This window comes from Dendrobates tinctorius, unplaced genomic scaffold (assembly GCF_039654945.1).
Source record: "Dendrobates tinctorius isolate UK_male_01 unplaced genomic scaffold, ASM3965494v1 ptg000060l, whole genome shotgun sequence".
NCBI classification, from domain to species: Eukaryota; Metazoa; Chordata; class Amphibia; order Anura; family Dendrobatidae; genus Dendrobates; species Dendrobates tinctorius.
The window spans coordinates 3,945,199-3,966,665 of NW_027361728.1; the positions used below are offsets into that span (position 1 = coordinate 3,945,199).

A 21,467-nucleotide genomic window follows, 5' to 3' on the forward strand; every position below is an offset into this window, starting at 1 on the left:
TTCCAAGACTCGAACTTTGTGCAGCCATTCTAGGAGTGGAGTTAGCTGGAGCTACAAAAGGATGAAATGGACATTGCTATTGATTCATTTACCTTCTACACAGACAGTAAAATGGTACTTGGCTACATCTATAACCAAACAAAACAATTTTATGTCTACATCAGCAATAGAGTAGAGAGTATCAGAAGCTTTTCTACCCCTGACCAGTGGTAATACGTCCCTACTGACATGAATCCAGCTGACCGAGGGACGAGACTCCCCGCCGCGTCTAAACTCAATGACAACATATGGGTGTCACATCCAAGGCTCCTTTACGAGGATTCCAGTTCAAGGGACTCCAACAACATTTACGAGCTGGTGGAACCAGAGTCTGACAACGAGATCAGACCAATCATTTCTACTCACTACACTTCTGTGTTGCCAAAATTGAAACTGAGATCTCTCCGCTTTGAGCGCTTCTCAAGATGGTCAGCTGTCTTATCTTTTTGTGTTGCACAATTTTTCATGGTACCTTTAACCGCATTAGGATGGATGCTATATGGTGTTTTTTCCTAATTGTTCTCTTTACCTTTTCCCCACTTACAGAGTAAATCTCTTTGACATATTATGAGGATTTACTCTGATGATTGAGTCATCACTCCGATGAGAGGGATTATTCCCTTGTATTTACTTGCATATCATTTTATTTACTTTGTGACACATGAAATGTCTTGTTTTTTCCTTTGTTATATTTGGATACTATTGAACATGTCAGTGATACTGTACCAACTTTGCCTTATGTTCAGGACATATATCTAACTTTATAATACGATTGTATTCCGTTTAGATAAATACCCTTGATAAAGGCTTGTTTTGCCGAAACGTTGGGATTTCAGTGTGACTGACGAATAAAAGAAATTTGCATATCTGATATTTGCATATTTAAATTACTTATTCAGCCTCAGGTTTTTTCAGCTAACTTCTCAATTTTCCTGGGGTTTTGGTTGTCTTTCCCCGTATTTACTACATGAAAGGTTTCAGACCAATCATTTCTACTCACTACATTACACTTCTGTGTCACCAAAATTGAAACTGAGATCTCTCCACTTTGAGCGCTTCTCAAGATGGTCAGCTGTTGTGCGGGCCATAGCTTGTCTTATTCACATCACCCAGTTCTTTGTCAGTAACAAGACATCAGAGTGTTGTGGCTGGCATATGTGTAGAGGACACCCTACTGTTGCTGATATCAGACATGCCGAGCAGTTCATCATCCGATGTGTGCAACAAGAAGAATATGGTCCCGAGATTGACAGTATCACAAAGGGTACTAAACTGTCTAAGAACAGTTGTCTGTTTGAATTGGACCCAGTGATCGATCATCACGGATTGCTGAAGGACATCACATGAAAGTCATTGTTTATGGACACAACTCACGGCAGGGAGCCTACCGCTATATATTCCTCCAGCTGTGTTGGAACATTCTAACATTTGAACTTTCTCCAGCGGATTATTGGGTTGGTGGAAATGTTTGCACGTTGCGGCTTCCCCAATGTGAAGATGGGTTTACGTTTGGACTCGGTCTATTCCGCTGTTGAGGACTTCATGCCTCCAACTGAAGATTGGACCATGCCAAATGGACTACAACTGTTGTTGTTGTTGTTATCACTTGCATGCTTATTTTCCCTTTGCTTTTCAGGGCTACAGTGACATCTCCAGAGGACATTATAAGAATTATGAAATCTAAAGATTTCAGACGGGGAGTGTTATGTCTCATGAATGAGACATTTTACAGACTGTCATGTACATTTTACATGTTGCATTGCAGTCTCTCATATTGTTTTATTATTGCTATGTGTTCCTGTGTTTTGCATAGCTGAAATCCTCCCTGTCCATCAAGTTTGTCCCTTCTGTCTCCCTCTTCTGGGTGTGATGTCACTTCCTTCATCTTCCCCCTGTGTCTCATTCTCCATCTTGGCTTCATTAGAGGCACATGTGGTTTCAGACTTTCTTCAGACAGGCTTTCTTCTTTACCTGCTGTTGTTTGTATGCATTCAACAAGAATTCTTAAAGAAATCAAAGTCTCTTCTGAATTCTTCATAACATGTGTGCCGGCAGCTGAGTTAAGCTATCTGTGACCGTCGCCAATTGTAAGTAAGGTGAAGAGATCCAGCATCTCACAGAGCCATTTATGCAGCCACAGGCCCCGGGGACAGAATAGGGCAGATGGATCCAATGGGCATAGCTGTCCTTGGTCCTGTGCTTTACTTCTTCTTGTGCTGCCATCCTTTGTCTCTGCTTCATGTGAATGACGAATCCTACTTCATCCACACAGTGTCCCCCGACATCGCTCTCCTGTGCAGGCGTTCTTCTCTGCCATGACGGTGGCAGAGCAAAGTACTGCAGTGCACATGCATAGGGAAATATCAAAGAACCCCAGTGCATGTGTAATAACCTGCAGGTGCTGAGGATGTCGCCACGGAACCGAGACAGACAAAGAGTTAAAGGTTTATTTGTCACGAGCGCTTCGGAGGTGACAGGCTATCATCCTGCATCAGGCCTCAGAATGTCTGAGCGCCTGTCCATACAGACTGCTCCCTTAACCATCTGCCTCTAGGACCCAGCGTCGACCTCCTCCTGCCCTGAGAAGTTTGGATCTATTTAGTTAGTGGCTCAGCTGTGACCCAGCTGCTTGCTAGAGTGTTGGACCTTCTGAGGCCGGTTTCACATTAGCGCATTTTCAGCACGCGCACGGCCGGGGGTAGCTCCGCCCCCGATCCGGCTCTCTGCCCGGCGTGCCCGCCCCTTGCTTGTAGCACCGCCTACTAGCGGACAGCGGCGCCTGCGATCGGCGCACCCTATCTTTAGCATAGGGTGCGCAGATCGTGCGCAGGCCGTGCGCTAGTTGCGCTTTGACCTGCGCTGCGCACTTTTGACGGTGCGCCGTGCGCGCCAAAATCAAACTTTTCGGATTTTGGCGCGCACGGCGCACCGTCAAAAGTGCGCAGCGCAGGTCAAAGCGCAACTAGCGCACGACCTGCGCACGATCGGCGCACCCTATGCTAAAGATAGGGTGCGCCGATCGCAGGCGCCGCTGTCCGCTAGGAGGCGGCGCTACAAGGAAGGGGCGGGCACGCCGGGCAGAGAGCCGGCTCGGGGGCGGAGCTACCCCCGGCCGTGCGCGCGCTGAAAAAGCGCTAATGTGAAACCGGCCTTAGAGTGCTCCAGTTTGGTGTCTGGAATCCCTCTTCTGGTATCTGTATCTAGCGATTCAGCTAAGTTTTCCCCTGTTTGTCTCACCTTACCATCTTTAGTTTAGCAGAGACTGCCTAGCGCGCATCTCTCTCCCATTCCCTATTCAGGATTGGCCCCAGGGAGATTCAGGGCCTCAGGTTCCGGCTCGGCAATTCGTGAGGAACCAATATAGGGACTTGGTAGGAGTTCTAGGGAGAGAATAGATCTAGCCTAGGGGTCTCCAAATCCCTTCCTTAGTGTCTGGGCCCCCTTCCCCATTTCTCTTTATGTTACACTTGGTTTTCCCTGACCGTGCGTAAAATTATTTACAGGGACTTTTCTCTCCACACAGGGAGAAGCAGCAGGGGTTAAATGTGACAGAGTAAACAGTAAATCTGCGCAATGATACTAAAGACAGCTATTTAATAGTAGAACAGCACAAAGGAACAGTAGAGATCAATAAAACTGTTATGCAGGCGTTGAAAAGGTTAAACTCAGATACAGGTAACTTATCAGTCCGGGGAAAGCTTGATTGAAGGGGTCTATTTCTCCCATGTTGGCACCAACAAGAGCGGCACTTGCAGTCTCTAGAGTCTCCTCTGAATGCAGTTGGGACCTCAGGGGTTAAAGCAGGAAGCAGGGAGATGCTGCGAACCCGAGTCTCCCCTGCTCTAAGTCTCTGTATGATGCACTGACAGTCTCTCCACAGGAACGATGCTGCACACACTGGGAAGTCTCTTTGCCCTTGCTTGTCACTGCGGTCTCCAGGACTGCGCTCTCGGGTCACTGTCATTGCACTGTCAGAGGGGAAGTCTCCTCTAGTCATGGAGTCTACCTGATCCACGTACTCTCATACAACACTCTCTACACCACGTTTTACGACCTCTGTCCCTGAACAGGGGGTTCTCTTTGTCTGGGGGCATGGTGGTGCAGTCTGGCCTCTTTCCTGCGCGCTGTGCTGTATGTGTCGCGCGCTGTGCTCTGTCTCTGGTGCGCTCTGCTTTTGCTCCCTCTTCCTGTCCACTGCCCCTTCCCTGTCAGCAGGAAACTCCATCTCTTTTCTCCTTCCCTCCTTTACTATAACCATCGATGGTCTTCTGAAGATGCTCATTGTTGTAATCCAACAATAAACAAAATTGGCACACCTAAATACCTTAAGTCACTGTGCAAAAAAAAAGAAAACCTCAAACATCTATGTTCATGGAAAATTAATTAAGTTATGGCTCTTGGAAGATGGTGAGTAAAAACAATCATTGAAGAATATCCTTGTTCGTAAAGAGTTATTATAGTACTGCTATGATAAAACAATCATCTCTTTTACATATGCAATATCACTCAATAACACACAAAAAAACTTGCAAAAATATGATCTGAACTAATCATTGAACATTGCTGACTCAGTGTCTGTTCTGGCTCCAATGAACAAATTTACCTGAAAACATCAGTTTCATTGTACCATGGCTGCCGCTGTACCAAAAGGAAAGCTGTAAGTTGGACAGTCCATGAAAAGATAAGGTGTATGAAAATGGACAGTAACAAAGGAGGAGAGAGAAGCTGTCCCGGGGGTCTGTAAGGAGCCAACTTTGTGGCTGGAAGGTTTAAACACACTAGAAAAAAAAGAGAAAAATATTTTTTATAAACGCACAAAAAACTGACATAAATACACTACTAATGTGGGTCAAAAATAGCAGCAACATCGGTGGGAACAATTAGATAAAATGAAAAATATACTTACTAGTCAGGACAACTGTGATGTTGATAGCAATATCTACCATGATATACTGATAATTTGAAAGAAATGTAAATTTCTGAAAAAAAAGATTCATACATTATTCTCTATCATTTGGATATTTTGATTAAGTGACTGAATCCAATAGGTTTTGGTGGTTTCTTAATATAAAAAGGGTGTGTCCGGCTCTCAGGTACAAGTCTGCATTTGCTCTATGTTACTGCAGACTTGTGAATCATCAGAGCGTGTAATGTGTGTGGTGTTAGGATTTTCCAGTGTTGGGATTGGACAGGCGCATGATCACAAGTATGTGATTTGAATACATGAGATCATGTGCAGACCTTTAAGGGGGTTTTACACATAACGATATCGCTAACAATATCGCTAAAGCATCACCGATTTGGTGATGCAGCAGCGATATCGCTAGCGATATCGCTATGTGTGATACTTACCTCCGACCGGCTCCCCCGCTGTCCATCGCTGATCGCGCGAGATCACGCGGCTCCATTTCTCGTCGGGCGCTTCCTGCTGGGCTTCCTACTGGCACCGATGAGCGACGCTGGACGTGGGCGGAGTATGTCAGGATTGCTGCGTCTGAAAGGTAAGTAATGACCGCTAGATCACTGCTGCATCGCTGGTGAGTCTGCCTGTGTGACAGCTCACTAGCGACCATTTAGCGATGCACCAGCGATCCCGATCGTTGTCGGGATCGCTGGTGCATCGATAAATGTAAAGGGGCCTTAAACATACACTGGCCTTACTCAAAACAAGTGAATTGAGTAAGGCCGAATACATCAAGTTAGAATGTAGCAGGAGTATGCAAATCACATATCTGTGGTCACTTACTTGCCAGGTCCCAGCGCGGAATCAAGGAATCCTGTCAGTGTGTACTGTGCATGCTGTGAAGATCCACAAGTCTGCAGTCACATACAGAGAGTGCAGACTTGAGCGCAGATTTGGGGATGTATGCTAATTATTCTTGATATTGATACTCAATTTATTATTGAGTAGATCAATATGGTGTATTGTACTTTGTACTATTTGCAAAAACAAATATGTATCCTGCAATTCAAAAAACACTTCATAAAGGGGTTTTCTAGACGGAAAAGTCTGCAATCACCCTACGTGTCTCCACACTGCTGAATCATGACAAAATGTTATGTGATCCCAATGCATTCACACTGACCACATGTAAGATACTAATAGAGAGATACTAATAGATGTAAGATACTAATATACGGTAATCAAACAGATCACAGACAGTGTGATGCAGCTGCAAAAAAAAAAAAATCTATATATATATATATATATATATATATATATATACACACACACACAATAATAACCCTGTAGATTTAAATATAAATACAAAAATGGTTCTTGCATGCAAAAGTAATAATAATAATTCCTGCCAGAGTCAGTGCACCACAGTAGATGACAATGAACACATTGCTTGTTACTACTAGGTTTTGCAAAAAAGGCAATATTGCACGTTGCCCGTATGGCTGTGGAAAAAATAGATGTAAATTAGATGTAAATATAAAGAGGTATTGACATGCAAAATAATCACTGCAGGGTTCAACATGCCTCAGTAGTGTCACGCGGCTGCAGCCGCGCACTCCGCCTGTCCCTTCTCCCGACCGCAGCTTACCCGCTCACCGGCGGCCTCCTCACCGTGGTTTCGCCTGTCTCGGGCTTCCCCGCGATCCCTCCTGGCTCCTCTCCTCCACCCAGCGACCACGTCCATCTGGTCTTCTGGATCTCGCCGGGTGCGCGCCCCTGTCCCTCCTCCTCGGCCTTCCTCTCTTACACTGGAGAGGTCACGACCCGGAAGCCCCTGATACTACTCCTATATCAGGCCGCCTCTCCCTGCTAGCGGCGCCTGATTATCACTTTTGTTTTGATAGTGATTCTGGCCCGTTCATCTATGTACGCTCCTGCGTCCTGTCTGTTTGTAGCTCACCTGCCTTCTCCACTGTCCTCTCTCCTAGGTTCGGGAGGTCCGTGGTCGTGTTTCGTCCTGTCCTGTTCCCGCACCTGAGACCGTTCTGATCGTGCCTGCTGTCCCCGCCTCGCATGTGTCCCTGACTTGACCTCCATCCGTCTTCCTGCTCCGGAGAAGGTTCCCGCCAGCATCCCCGGCCTGTGGCCGGCCCCTCTATACACTCCCTGTTACTACTAGGTTTTGCAAAAAAGGCAATATTGCACGTTGCCCGTATGGCTGTGGAAAAAATAGATGTAAATTAGATGTAAATATAAAGAGGTATTGACATGCAAAATAATCACTGCAGGGTTCAACATGCCTCAGTAGTGTCACGCGGCTGCAGCCACGCACTCCGCCTGTCCCTTCTCCCCGACCGCAGCTTACCCGCTCACCGGCGGCCTCCTCACCGCGGTTTCGCCTGTCTCGGGCTTCCCCGCGATCCCTCCTGGCTCCTCTCCTCCACCCAGCGACCACGTCCATCTGGTCTTCTGGATCTCGCCGGGTGCACGCCCCTGTCCCTCCTCCTCGGCGGGGGCGCGCACACACTGTGCTCGGGCGCACGCGCGCCTCCTGGTCCTCCTGAGGTCACGCGCCTTCCTCTCTTACACTGGAGAGGTCTCGACCCGGAAGCCCCTGATACTACTCCTATATCAGGCCGCCTCTCCCTGCTAGCGGCGCCTGATTATCACTTTTGTTTTGATAGTAATTCTGGCCCGTTCATCTATGTACGCTCCTGCGTCCTGTCTGTTTGTAGCTCACCTGCCTTCTCCACTGTCCTCTCTCCTAGGTTCGGGAGGTCCGTGGTCGTGTTCCGTCCTGTCCTGTTCCCGCACCTGAGACCGTTCTGATCGTGCCTGCTGTCCCCGCCTCGCATGTGTCCCTGACTTGACCGCCATCCGTCTTCCTGCTCCGGAGGAGGTTCCCGCCAGCATCCCCGGCCTGTGGCCGGCCCCTCTATACACTCCCTGGGTACCAGCTGCCGTGGTAATAGTTACCCGCGGGCCTGCCCCAAACACTCCCTGTATAGGCGGTGGTTCACCTGGTCAGCTCGCCCCCGGGAGGTTCGTTGCCACGGTCTAGCGGGTCCAGCCCAGGAGTACCTAACAGAATAATCAAGCCATGGATCCCGCTGGAACCCCAACCCTGACCCAAAAGGAACTTTTGTTCCTTCGTGAGAATCAGGCGAGGATCATGTCGTTCCTCAAATCAGTGGAGTCCCATCTTTCTTCTTTGCAAACCTCCGATCCTGGGATTGCCTCCCAGATCTCCAGCTTGCAGCAGGAACTTGCCCAGCAGCGCGACACCCAGGCCCACATTTTGAACTATATAGCCTCGGTAGATAACCGCTTACTAGCTCTTCAGACTGCGGCCGCTGCCCCTGTACCGGTGGCAGCTCCTCATCCCTCCCCCCAGTTGGCTACACTCCCACATTATAGCGGTGATCCCAAACTCTGTCGGGGGTTCATTAACCAGTGCCAGTTGCATTTCGAGTTGGCACCCCTGCAGTACCCTACCGAGCGGGCCAAGGTGGCCTTTATGGTATCCCATTTAGAGGGTGAGGCGCTGGCTTGGGTAAACCCCTTGTGGGAGCGTGATGACCCGATAGTCTCCCAGCTTGCGACCTTCTTGGAGACCTTTCGTAAGGTCTTTGATGAGCCCGGCCGTCTGGTCTCCGCCACCAAGTCCTTATTTTGCCTCCGCCAGGGCACCCTCTCTGTGGGGCAGTACGCCATCCAGTTCCGTACGTTGTCCTCTGAGCTTGGGTGGAACAACGAAGCCCTAGTGGGGGCTTTTTGGCGCGGTTTGTCAGCTCGAATTAAAGACGAGTTGGCAGGCAGGGATACACCTACGTCTTTGAAGGATCTCATCGCGCTAACAAAGCGAATTAATCTGTGTTTCCAGGAGCACTCCCGCGAGGCCGCCAGGGAGAGAAGGCCCACTCGTTTTTCTCCTTCGACACGCAGTCCTCCCTGTTCGCGACCCTCCACCACGGCGTCAGCCCCAGAGCCCATGCAAGTGGACTGACTCAGACCCGTGGAGCTACACCGCCAGGAGAGATTCACTCATGGTCTTTGTCTCTATTGTGGCAGCGCCTACCATCTTCTACGTTCCTGTCCTGTGAGGCCAAGAAACGCCTCCGCCTAGGACAGGTAAGAGAGGCCTCCCTAGGTGTCATTGATACCTCTCTACCCTTGACCCTTTCTGTTTTGTTTGTCCAGGGTTCCAAACGTTTTTCTGTGGTGGCCTATATCGACTCTGGGGCTGCAGGGAATTTTATCCAACTCGAGGCGATGAAGAGATTGCGGATACCTGTCAGGTCCTTGGAGGTTCCCCGGCAGTTAGCTTCAGTCAACGGCGTTCCCCTGCGTGAGACCGTTACGCTGGTCACTGAGGAGCTGGAGTTACAGATCGGGGTCCTGCACCGTGAGAGAATAGCCTTTTTCGTGCTGCCGTCACTGTCCCACACCTTGCTCCTGGGTCTTCCGTGGTTGAGGATGCACGAACCTGTCCTGGATTGGCGGTCCGGAGATATTCTTCGCTGGGGTCGCTTCTGCCAGACTAAATGTCTCTGTCCAGTACAACCCCTCAAGGGCTCGTTACCTGCCTCGAGCCCTGTGGATCTGCCTTCGGCCTACTGGGCCTTTGCTGACGTCATTGATAAGAAGGAGGCAGAGGTTCTTCCCCCGTACCGGCAATATGATTGCCCGATCGAGCTTGTTCCCGGATTGACCCCGCCCCGGGGGCGAATCTATCTGTTGAGTCCACTCAAGTCCCAGTGCCATGACTGAGTACGTACAGGAGAATTTGGCCAGAGGCTTCATCCGGAAGTCATCTTCACCCGCCGGAGCAGGCTTCTTTTTTGTCAAGAAGAAGGATGGGTCTCTCCTTCCCTGTATTGACTATCAGGGCCTTAACGAGATTACTATCAAGAACAGATATCCTCTACCTCTCATCCCCGAGTTGTTCGACCGGCTACGAGGGGCGCAAATCTTTACTAAACTGGATCTCCGTGGAGCCTACAATCTCATCCGTATTCGCTCCGGAGATGAGTGGAAGACCGCCTTCAACACCAGGGATGGACACTACGAGTATCTCGTCATGCCCTTCGGTTTGTGCAATGCTCCCGCAGTCTTTCAGGAATTTGTAAATGACATTTTCCGAGACCTTCTGTACTCCTGTGTGGTCATATATCTTGACGATATCCTCGTCTTCTCTCCCGATCTGTCCACTCACAGAAGAGATGTCCGCCGAGTACTGTTACGATTGAGGGAAAATCGCCTGTACGCCAAGTTGGAGAAATGCGCCTTTGAACAGTCTTCCCTTCCATTTCTAGGCTATATCATCTCCGACGCTGGCTTGCGTATGGATCCGGAGAAGGTGTCTGCCGTGCTTAACTGGCCACGTCCCCATGGGGTGAAAGCCATTCAGCGATTTCTTGGCTTCGCAAATTACTACCGGCAGTTCATCCCTCATTTTTCCTCGTTGGCTGGTTCTATCTCCTCTTTGATCCATAAAGGAGCCAACCCGCACGTCTGGACCCCTGAAGCAGAAGACGCCTTCCTGTCTCTGAAACAAGCATTTGCCACGGCACCCGTACTCCATCGTCCTGAGGCCAACAAGCCTTTCGTCCTCGAAGTGGATGCGTCTGCAACCGGAGCTGGAGCAGTTTTATCTCAAAAGTCTCCCTCTGGTAGGCTTGTTACGTGCGGTTTCTTTTCCAAGTCCTTCTCCACTCGAGAGCGGAATTATTCCATCGGAGACCGAGAACTGCTTGCCATCAAGATAGCTCTGGAGGAGTGAAGGTACTTATTGGAGAGTGCCGTACATCCCTTTACAATCTTCACAGACCATAAAAACCTGGCTTACATTCGGTCTGCACAGAGACTCAATCCACAACAGGCCGGGTGGTCGCTGTTCTTCGGCCGATTCGATTTTGATCTGCATTTTCGTCCAGGCAATAAAAACCTCAAAGCTGACGCTTTGTCCAGGTCCTTTCTTTCTGGAGATGTAGAAGAGGAAACCACACATATCTTGGATCCATCCAGGCTCATCACGGTGGCTCCTCTTTCTCTCGTTTCACCCCCACCTGGCAAGACTTTTGTGCCAGAGAAGGACCGAAGACGAATTCTACACTGGGGACATGCTTCCAAGCTAGCTGGTCATGTCGGGCATAAAAAGACACTTGTCCTTGTGTCCCGCTATTAATGGTGGCCGACACTTCTCCGGGATGTCCGGGATTTCATCGCTTCCTGCCTCTCCTGTGCAAAGATCAAGGTGCCCAGGCAGCTGCCTTCTGGTCTTCTACACCCGCTTCCAGTACCCTCGTCCCCTTGGCAACACATTGCCATGGACTTTATTACCGATCTACCCCAGTCTGCCAACTGTACTGTCGTCCTAGTGGTGGTGGTAGATAAATTCTCTAAGATGGCACATTTCATCTCTCTTCCCGGGTTGCCATCGGCACCAGCCTTGGCGAAAATTTTCGTTCAGCATGTCTTCCGCCTTCATGGACTGCCCCAACATATTGTTTCTGACAGAGGAGTCCAATTCACCTCTCGTTTCTGGAGAGCCCTATGCAGATCGATGGATGTCACTCTTGACTTCTCCTCATCTTACCATCCACAGTCCAACGGTCAGGCGGAACGGACTAATCAGAATTTGGTGAACTACCTCCGGCACTTTTCTAATGTCCACCAGGACGACTGGTCTGAATTACTCCCGTGGGCTGAGTTTGCCTATAACAACCACGTCAGTGAGTCTTCTGGCAAATCTCCCTTCTTTGTTGTCTACGGGCAACATCCGGGTGTACCTTTACCAGTTCCTCCTGCCTCGGGTGTACCGTCGGCTGATCTTCTGTCCGGCGATTTCTCCAGGATCTGGCAGGAGACCAAGGCCGCTCTCGAGTTGGTTCGTGACAGGGTAAAGAACAACGCAGACAAAAGGCGCCTGGATGTCCCGCCATACCACCCAGGTGATAAAGTTTGGCTGGCCTCCAAGTTCATTCGCCTCAGGATCCCTTCCCATAAACTGGGTCCCCGCTATATTGGACCTTTTGAGGTCTTGTCCCATATTAACGACGTCTCCTATAAACTACGGCTTCCCGCCTCACTCCGCATCCCTAATGCTTTTCATGTGTCCCTTCTAAAACCAGTCATCCTCAATCGCTTCCGTTCCACGGCTCCTCACTCGCCTCCGCCTGTCTCCGCAGACGATGAGTTTGAGGTTAAAGATATTTTGGCCATGAGGAGGCAAAAGGGAAGAACCTTTTTTCTAGTTGATTGGAAGGGCTTTGGTCCCGAGGAGAGGTCCTGGGAGCCTCAGGAGAATATCCAGGCTCCTCGAATTTTGGCTACATTTTTTTCCGGTCTGCGGAGGGGGGCGCGTAAGGGGGGCTACTGTCACGCAGCTGCAGCCGCGCACTCCGCCTGTCCCTTCTCCCCGACCGCAGCTTACCCGCTCACCGGCGGCCTCCTCACCGCGGTTTCGGCTGTCTCGGGCTTCCCCGTGATCCCTCCACCCGGCGACCACGTCCATCCGGTCTTCTGGATCTCACGGTGTGCGCGCCCCTGTCCCTCCTCCTCGGCGGGAAACAGTATTGCACATTGCCCATGTGATTATTAGCATCCTGAGTGTGCTAAAGGGTTAATGAGTAAAGTGTGCCAGGGAGCTGCATAGAGTATAATAGAAATAAAGTGCCTGGTATAAACCGGGGACTGGTTGTTAGTACCTGAGTTAGAAGAATGTGCCGGATTTGGTGCAGTGTCCACTGGTAACAGCTGAGGGAATGCCGCAGGAGTCTCCCCCTGCCCAATGAGTGCTGTTTCGCTATGTAGCTTCTTCCAGGGGCATTCCAGGAAGAAGCTACATAGTGAAACGGCGCTCGTTGAACCCTGCAGTGATTATTTTGCATGTCAATATCTCTTTATATTTACATCTAATTTACAATTTACCCTGGATACTGTATCAAATTCACACCAGATATGCAATAGTACAATATATATATGAGATTTGTCAGTTCAAACAGAAGTAAACACAGTCAAATAACTCATGCTGTTATATTGTATAGGATTATGAACCATACCAAAAAACAAACACAATAGTGGCCAGAGTCATAAGTGTGTAAATATATGTATAGCTGGGGGTCCTCAGGATCCTAAACAAAGAAAACCATACGACTCACACAGAAAATGGCATGGTGTGTAGACAGCATAGAGTGTGTAGGATAGACAAACCTCCTGAATAGTATGTCTGTGTGTGGTGTAATCTACCATGCATAACCCATAACATGGGGCAAAGATATAGTACCAAGACATGAATCACATATGAGCTTAAATACAACAAGATACATAGGACTTAATCCAAGACAACTAATGTGAAGTGCTTGCCAGCAGTGGAAAATAAAAAAGAATCCATGTAATGCAAGGCACTAGGAAAAAGTATCTGCCTCCAGCAATGAATATTGCACATGTAATTAGCATCTCCCACCTCGACTACTGCAACATTCTCCTCTGCGGCCTACAGTTTAACACTTTCGCACCTCTCCAGTCCATCCTTAACTCTACTGCCTGACTAATTAATCTCTCTCCTCTCTACACTCCTGCTTCCCCCTCTTTGCAAATCCCTTCACTGTCTCCCAATTTCCCAGCGTATCCAGTTTAAAATACTAACACTGACCAACAAAGCCATCCATAACTTTTCTCCTCCATTTATTTCTGAACTAATCTCCCAATATCTTCCCTCACGTTATCTCTTGTCCTCCAAAGACCTCCTTCTCTCCTCCACGCTTATTCGCTCCTCACCCAATCGCCTCCAAGATTTCTCCCAAATATCCCCCATCTTCTGGAATTCTATGCACCACGTTTGGATCATTCTGACGGAACCTGAAAACCCATCTTTTCAAAAAGTTTACAACCTTTAATGACCACTCTGCCACCTCACCACCATCGGAGCTACTGCAACCCCCATCCTACTGTCTCCTTCCCCATCATCCTGTAGAATGTAAGCCCGCAAGGGCAGGGTCCTCTTCCTTCTGTACCAGTCTGTCATTGTTAGTTTGTTTACTGTAAGTGATATTTGTATTTTGATGTAACCCGTCTCATTTACAGCACCATGGAATCAATGGTGCTATATAAATAAATAAAGAAATTATATATATATATATATATATATATATATATATAAGTGTATGTGTGTGTCTGTGTGTGTATCAACACCCAATCACTAAGCATCTTTCATTTCAGCAGAGCTGTTTAAAAGAAGCTGAGCTGTGATTGGCTGCTATGAGCAACAGTTTTCCTTGTAAACAGTTGTGGTAGCTGCAGCCTATTATTACATTAGTGTATATGTGTGTATCAGCCATGCCCACTCCACATAGCTTCACCCAATCACTATACATCTTTCATTTCACCAGAGCTGTTTAAAAGAAGCTGAGCTGCGATTGGTTGCTATAAGCAACAGTTTTCCCACTCCACAATACCTCAGCAGACACTGAAGAGTGGGAGAAATCTAGCATCCCAGGGAACATAAGCTTCCAGCCATTGTCTGTCCCCAAGAAAGGAGCAGAGAGCACATGACAGAAATGAATCACCCCCTCTTCCATTACTGCCGCTCTCTATTGCTAAAGGCATAGAAAAAAAATAATGATAAAATACTAAGGTAAAATACTGATCAAACACTGAGATAAAATACTTATTAAATACTGAGGTAAACCACTGACCAAATAGTGAGGTAAACTACTGACCAAATACTGAGGTAAAATACTGATCAAACACTGAGATAAAATACTGACCAAACACTGAGTTAAAATACTAAAACATGGAGGTAATACACAGACCAAACACAGAGGTAAGATACTGATTAAATACTGAGGTAAAATGCTGACCAAATACTGAAGTAAAATACTGATCAAACACTGAGGTAAAATACTGACCAATTACTGAGGTAAAATACAGACCAAACACTGAGGTTAAATACTAAAATGCTGAGGTAAAATACTGACCAAATACTGAGGTAAACCACTGACTAAATACTGAGGTAAAATGCTAACCAAATACTGAAGTAAAATACTGATCAAACACTGAGGTAAAATACTGACCTAACACAGAGGTAAAATAATGACCAAACACTGAGGTAATCCACTGAACAAATTCTGAGGTAAAATGCTGACCAAATTCTGAAGTAAAATACTGATCAAACACTGAGGTAAAATACTAAAACACTGAGGTAAATCCCATAGTCCCGTGCCCATATACCCATCATACATATACTCCATCCCATAGTCCCATGCCCATTTACCTATCATACATATATATGGGCACTGGACTATGGGATGGAGGATGTGTGATGTGTATATGGGCACGGGACTATGGGATGGAAGATATGTGTGATGGGTATATGGGCACGGGACTATGGGATGGAGGATATGTATACTGGGTATGTGGGCACGGGATTGTGGGATGGAGGATATGTGTGATTGGTATGTAGGCATGGGACTTTGGGATGGAGAATGTGTGGGTATATGGGCACGGGACCATGGGATGGAAGATATGTGTGATGGGTACATGGGCACGGGACTATGAGATGGAGGATGTGTGATGTGTATATGGGCACTGGACTATGGGATGGAGGATATGTATGATGGCTATATGGGCATTGGACTATGGGATGTAGGATATGTATGATGGGTATATGGGCACGGGATTGTGGGATCGAGGATATGTGTGATTGGTATATAGGCATGGGACTATGGGATGGAGAATGTGTGGGTATATGAGCACGGGACTATGGGATGGAGGACATATGTTATAGGTATATGGGCACGGGACTATGGGATGGAGGATATGATGATGGGTATATGGGCACGGGACTATGGGATGGAAGATATGTGTGATGGGCATATTGGCACAGGACTATGGGATGGAGGATATGTATGATGGATATATGGGCACGGGATTGTGGGATGGAGGATATGTGTGGTTGGTATATAGGCAAGGGACTATGGGATGGAGAATGTGTGGGTATATGGGCACGGGACTATGGGATGGAAGATATGTGTGATGGGTATATGGGCACGGAACTATGGGATGGAGGAAATGTATGATGGGTATATGGGCACGGGACTATGGGATGGAGAATGTGTGATGGATATATGGGCACTGGACTATGGGATGGAGGATGTGTGATGGGTATATGAGCACAGAACTATGGAATGGAGGATAATCATTATAAATTGTTATAACTAACCACAGTTAGTTACTATGCCCGGACAAATTTTAGTTCTGGAGCCAAGAAAGAACGTAGCTTTTCAAGACATTCGTTTTGGACAAAGGTAAAAAGGAAAGGAAAGTCATACCCAAAAAAGTAAAAAAAGTAAAAATATTCCAATGAACTGATATATGGTCAAGAATTTGAAGACGGAGAATGTTGTGACAAGAGTATTCCGACCTTCCCTGCAGAAAAAGACAATATTTTTGTTTTTAGTCAAATGTAATCATTCACCTAAGTTACTAGAACACAATAATATTTGTAATAAAAAAAATTATTTCATAGTCAGCAAACAGTTATTAACTTATACAAAATTAACATTGGAGAAAGAGATCATGCATATGGGGCTGAACCACAATATTAATATCAAACATATCACATGGACAAAACTTATGGTAGTCTATACCAATCACATAATGATCTATTGCAATATCATTCAGAAACATATCACATTGCCTAAATCAGTGGTGGCTTGCACTCATGTAAATTCCAGATAAAAAATATCACAACTGTTTAGTACAAAATAACCTGTTTAAAGGGAACCTGTCAGCACTTTTGGCCAATATAAGATGTGACCACTGCCTTTCAGAGTTTATCTATAGCATTCTATACTGATGTAGTTAAGCCCCCGATCCAAGATAAGAAAAATAAGTTTTATTATACTCACCTGGGGGGTGATCCAGTCCGATGGGTGTCGCAGGTCCGGGTCCGGCGCCTCCCATCTTCTTGCGATGCTGACCTCCTGCTTGCTTCATAGCTCCCCGGCATTGTGCTCCTGCGCAGGTGTACTTATCTGCCCTGTTGAGGACAGAGCAAAGTACTGCAGTGTGCAGGTGCTGGGCCTCTCTGACCTTTCCTGGCGCCTGCGCACTACAGTACTTTGCTCTGCCCTCAACAGGGCAGAAATGTACGCCTGTGCAGGAGCGCGATACCGGGGAGCCTGTGAAGCAAGCAGGAGAGAGGCATTGTAAGAAATGGGAGGTGCCGGACCCATTATTTTTCTTATCTTGCATTTTGGATCAGTGGCTTATCTACAGGATTATAGAATGCTGTAGATAAGCCCTGAAAAGCAGTGGCCTCATCTTATTTTGGGCAAAAATGCTGACAGGTTAACTTTAAAGCAATCAGGTATGATGCACTTTCATTTGTAGATGTAAGTTCCAGATTAATGCAAAACTTACTTGATGAGCAATGGAACACATTCAATATTTGGAATTTTGGAAGTAAATGGAGATGCAACAGATGCTTCTAATTCAGAGAGTGAAATTCCAGCATGAGCCATTTTAAGTGCCTGGAAGTAGTGAAAAATATATGAAATATTACGTTTCATGATAAACGATCATCCCTATTATATCCTACACATTTACCTAATTTCATTTTCAAAATTGAAATCAGAAATACATCTATGGTTAGATTAGTTAGCCATCATAGTAGAATCAGAGACAAATGGTCTAAAGTAAACAACTCACCATAATAATTTCTATGTGTCAAGGAAGGCTGATAAGTCTCTGAGATTGACTTAAAGGAATTGTCCACCCCTGTAGAAACTTTTGGCAAAACACACAGCTTTTCAAATCTCACTACTGTGTAATGCATACATCTCTAGAATTCTTCTCCTGTGAAAACGGTCATCACGTGGCCGTAAGTATGGGATTTCCAAATATACTGAGTACAGCCTCTGGCACTTCATTTAAAAACTTTTATTGATAAACTATTGAGACTCTAAAAGATATGTGACCACAACTCTGGAAATCACGTACTTTTCGGTCTTGTGACATCCTCTGGAATGGGCTAGCATTGCTGAATCATAGCAATCTGTACATTACATACTGTTAGGGTTTATCAAGCTAAAAGACTTGTGAAAATTTTTTAATAAAATCCTATTAACATACTGAAACTAAAATATAATCCCATACAATCATTGTTACCATTGTTAAGCACAGATGTACTATCCAATGTCTTATACAGCTAGTTACATAGCTAACTACTTCCTGAATTTTATATACACAGACTATAAAGCATTTCAATACAAAAACAGTCTGATGCATTATTGTTCTTAAAAATGAAAACAAAATAAATATAAACTTATAAACTTGCATTAGTTAACACGGAATAAATGTTAAATTTTAAAAATAAATGTTTTTATTGCATAAAATCTAAAAATACCAATATGTTGCCTTCCCATAATTATAACAACCTGTCAGGTCTGTTTAAGGTAGAATGAATCCAATATGTACTGTATATACTGTACCTGTTTTGTGTACAAATGAAGACTGCATGATTAAGACAGTTTTGAATTTTCATTAATAGTTTTTATTTTTTCAAACAATTCAACTTTTTTGTGTGTTCATTTGTTTACTGTATCTGTTGCATCTATCTTTAATCATGTATGTTTTATTATTTGAATTTCGCTTGATAGGGTAATTTTTGGTAGAGTTGATAATATGCTCTTTTGTTAAATCTATTTCCTACATACATAGAGTAGAATAATACACACAACTCCAAAAATGAATGGAAAAAAAAGGATGACTGACGCAAAAAATAATACAAAAATATATTTTTAGTGTAGAAATTTTTTTTATATATCCATAAGGATCATATCAAGAAGTGAAAACCACAAATCAAAGGACACGGATCAAGGGACATGTAGTAAATGCCACGGTTATCTTCACACAAAAAAATGGTACAATATATACATATATATTACATTATGACCTACAATAATAATTGGGATACCAAAATGTCTGCAAAAATAAGAGGTCATATATGTATATACCAAACCCCACAATAAATATTCAAACAATACTGTTAGAAAATTAATATAAAGTGCTAAGTGCATAAATGGGGTTAATCTTGTGCAAAAAAAAAAATCCCATGTTTTTGCAGAAATTTTAGTATACCAATTATTATTGAAGGTCATAATGTAATATATATGTATGTATTTTACCATTTTTTGATGTGAAAATAACCGTGGCATTTACTACATGTCCCTTGATCCGTGTCCTTTGATTTGTGCTTTCCACTTCTTGATATGATTCTTATGGATATATGAAAAAAATTTTTACAATAAAAATATTTTTGTATTATTTTGTGCTTCAGTCATCCTTTTTTCTCCATTCATTTTTGGAGTTGTGTGCATTATTCTTGTATTTTGGATGTTTGCAATTTTCATTTCATTAGACTGTTAATTAATACATAGAGTAGACTGCAGATACCGTAGTCTTGTCTGAGCCGAGCCTCTGGAATTGGAGATGAGCATATCTGTTTACTTGCCAAATTTGAGCGAATTGTAGATTCGCTCATCTCTACTTGTAATAAGAGATGAGTGGGTAAGGGAAAATTAAAATTCACCTGCTCATGGGTTCTTGTGCAAATGTAATGTCCCTTATTATGCTCTAAGATCTCTCCAGACCAAAGAGCATAATAAACATAATATGGCCATGCATCAATAAGGAAATCTAACCGTGCAGTAAGTTTTTAAGGCAAACCTTCACTCTAATTCAATGCAGTACATATCTAAATGATTCACATCACAGCACAATATACATTACTATATACTATACTATATACTATCCATGATGCCTTATTGTCTTATTGTAGGCTAAGAAACATTTTTTTTTTAAATTATGCAATATGTGTATTTATTAATGATATTTATTTTTTATGATTGCTTATATAGCGCCAACATATTCTGCAGCGCTTTACAGACATTGTCATCAGCGTCCACATTGGGATTACCATATGCGTTCTATGTCTGTGACATGTGAGAAAAAAGATGGAGGTGCTCTTGATACAGTGTGTCGATATGTGATATGCTGATATATAACAATAAACCTGTGGTTTATCAGTCTAACATTTCCTTACCCCACAATCATTGGCTCCATCTCCACACATCCCAACAAAATAGCTACAACAAAAAAATGAGGTCAGTTAGATGTTTATATACATAATATACTTATACTCCTCAGTATTGAAATTGCAATAACGAGAAAGAAAAGTTGCGAAATTATAAAAATCACACATAGATAAACATATTAAAGGGGTTGTCCATGGCTTTATTATTCTTTTTACTACAGGTCTAAAAAGTATTTGCTAACAGAGGCATCACCCTGCCAATTCTACTCAGTGATTCTGCTGTTCGTGACAACAGAGCAGCTCTTCCTCTTACGGGCTGCGCTGTCAACGGAGTGTGACGGCCGACGTCATGCTGATTGACAGCCACTCTCCTCTGAGTTGGCAGAGATCCGCTGGGTACAACAGATTCGTAGTTAGTAACTACCTGCATGTTAATTTTTAGGCTCAAAGTAAAGAAAATTAAATTGTTCTGGATAATCCCTTTAAAGAAATGCAAATTATGAAAAAATGTAAACATTTGAAAACATCTTAATGTATTTACTATTGAGCATGACCATCCCTGAGCAAAAATACATGCACTCCCTCTATCAATGAGGTTATTGGTTGTTTGAGGAATGTTCTTCCATGCTGAAGGCACTCAAATGACTAAGATGAAATAAAGATTTCTCCAAAGTATCCTAGAGTCGTTTTTCAACATAACAATGTCAGGCATGTTACTCGTGCTACTGTGAGCAGCCAGCATGGCCTATACGTGCTACCATGGCCTGCAGCATCTTCAGACTCGTCTTACATGAAGCACCTCTAAGACATCATTAAGCGGCAAAGCAAAAGGAGTTGCTGGAGCCCCCGCCAGGGCAAGTTGGGAACACATGGTACTGGGCCGCTTCTTAAAGGAGCAGTGTCACAGCGGCGATGGCCCGGGCGTCCAATGCAAGGGGTGTATTTACAAGGGAAAGAGAAATAAAGACTTTTTGAGTTAAGTGTTTGTGACACCACCTGTGGTATCTGATCATTAGTGACCAGCGCTGCAGTTCTGATCCTCTGGGACTGATGGTATGATGCAGCAGTGTTGGAATAGCTCTCCACAGGCAGAGCTGTTGTCACAGGGTTGTGGTGTTTGGTTGAAGATGTAATGGCTGCTGATGCTAGATGCAGCAGTGCTGATTGAGTGTTGAAGCAAGAATTCAAAGGACACAGTGGAGTGCAGTTCCAAAGCTTTACTCACAGTTTTTGGTGCACACAGATGCCCGCTTCAGTACTGTGTTCTTCAGGTGAGGGGCTCAGTCATCTCCTAGATCAATGAAGTACACTTTTCAAGCACACCCTTCAGTATGTGCTTTCCCTAACCGTCTCCACAGTGCTACTTTCAACTTGACCTCCCTTCCAGCACCTCACAGTAGGTGTCCCAGGCCAGCTGCCACAGAT

General features: G+C 45.1%; 1 protein-coding gene across 3 annotated transcripts in view; it reads right to left on the bottom strand.

Moving 5' to 3' along the window:
* Positions 1-21,467, bottom strand: part of LOC141092474 (probable cation-transporting ATPase 13A4) — a 576,817-nt gene that overhangs the window by 125,116 nt on the left and 430,234 nt on the right. For all 3 annotated transcript variants that reach the window (XR_012232812.1, XM_073578639.1, XM_073578640.1), the window contains exons 22-26: positions 20,052-20,094; positions 17,369-17,478; positions 16,276-16,372; positions 4,946-5,018; positions 4,643-4,817 (exon numbers count right to left, since the gene is read on the bottom strand). Coding sequence is in view for 2 of the 3 variants with exons in the window: in XM_073578639.1 (XP_073434740.1) it covers positions 4,643-4,817; positions 4,946-5,018; positions 16,276-16,372; positions 17,369-17,478; positions 20,052-20,094 (498 nt within the window). In the remaining variant the exon portion in view is untranslated. The remainder of the gene's footprint in view (positions 1-4,642; positions 4,818-4,945; positions 5,019-16,275; positions 16,373-17,368; positions 17,479-20,051; positions 20,095-21,467) is intronic.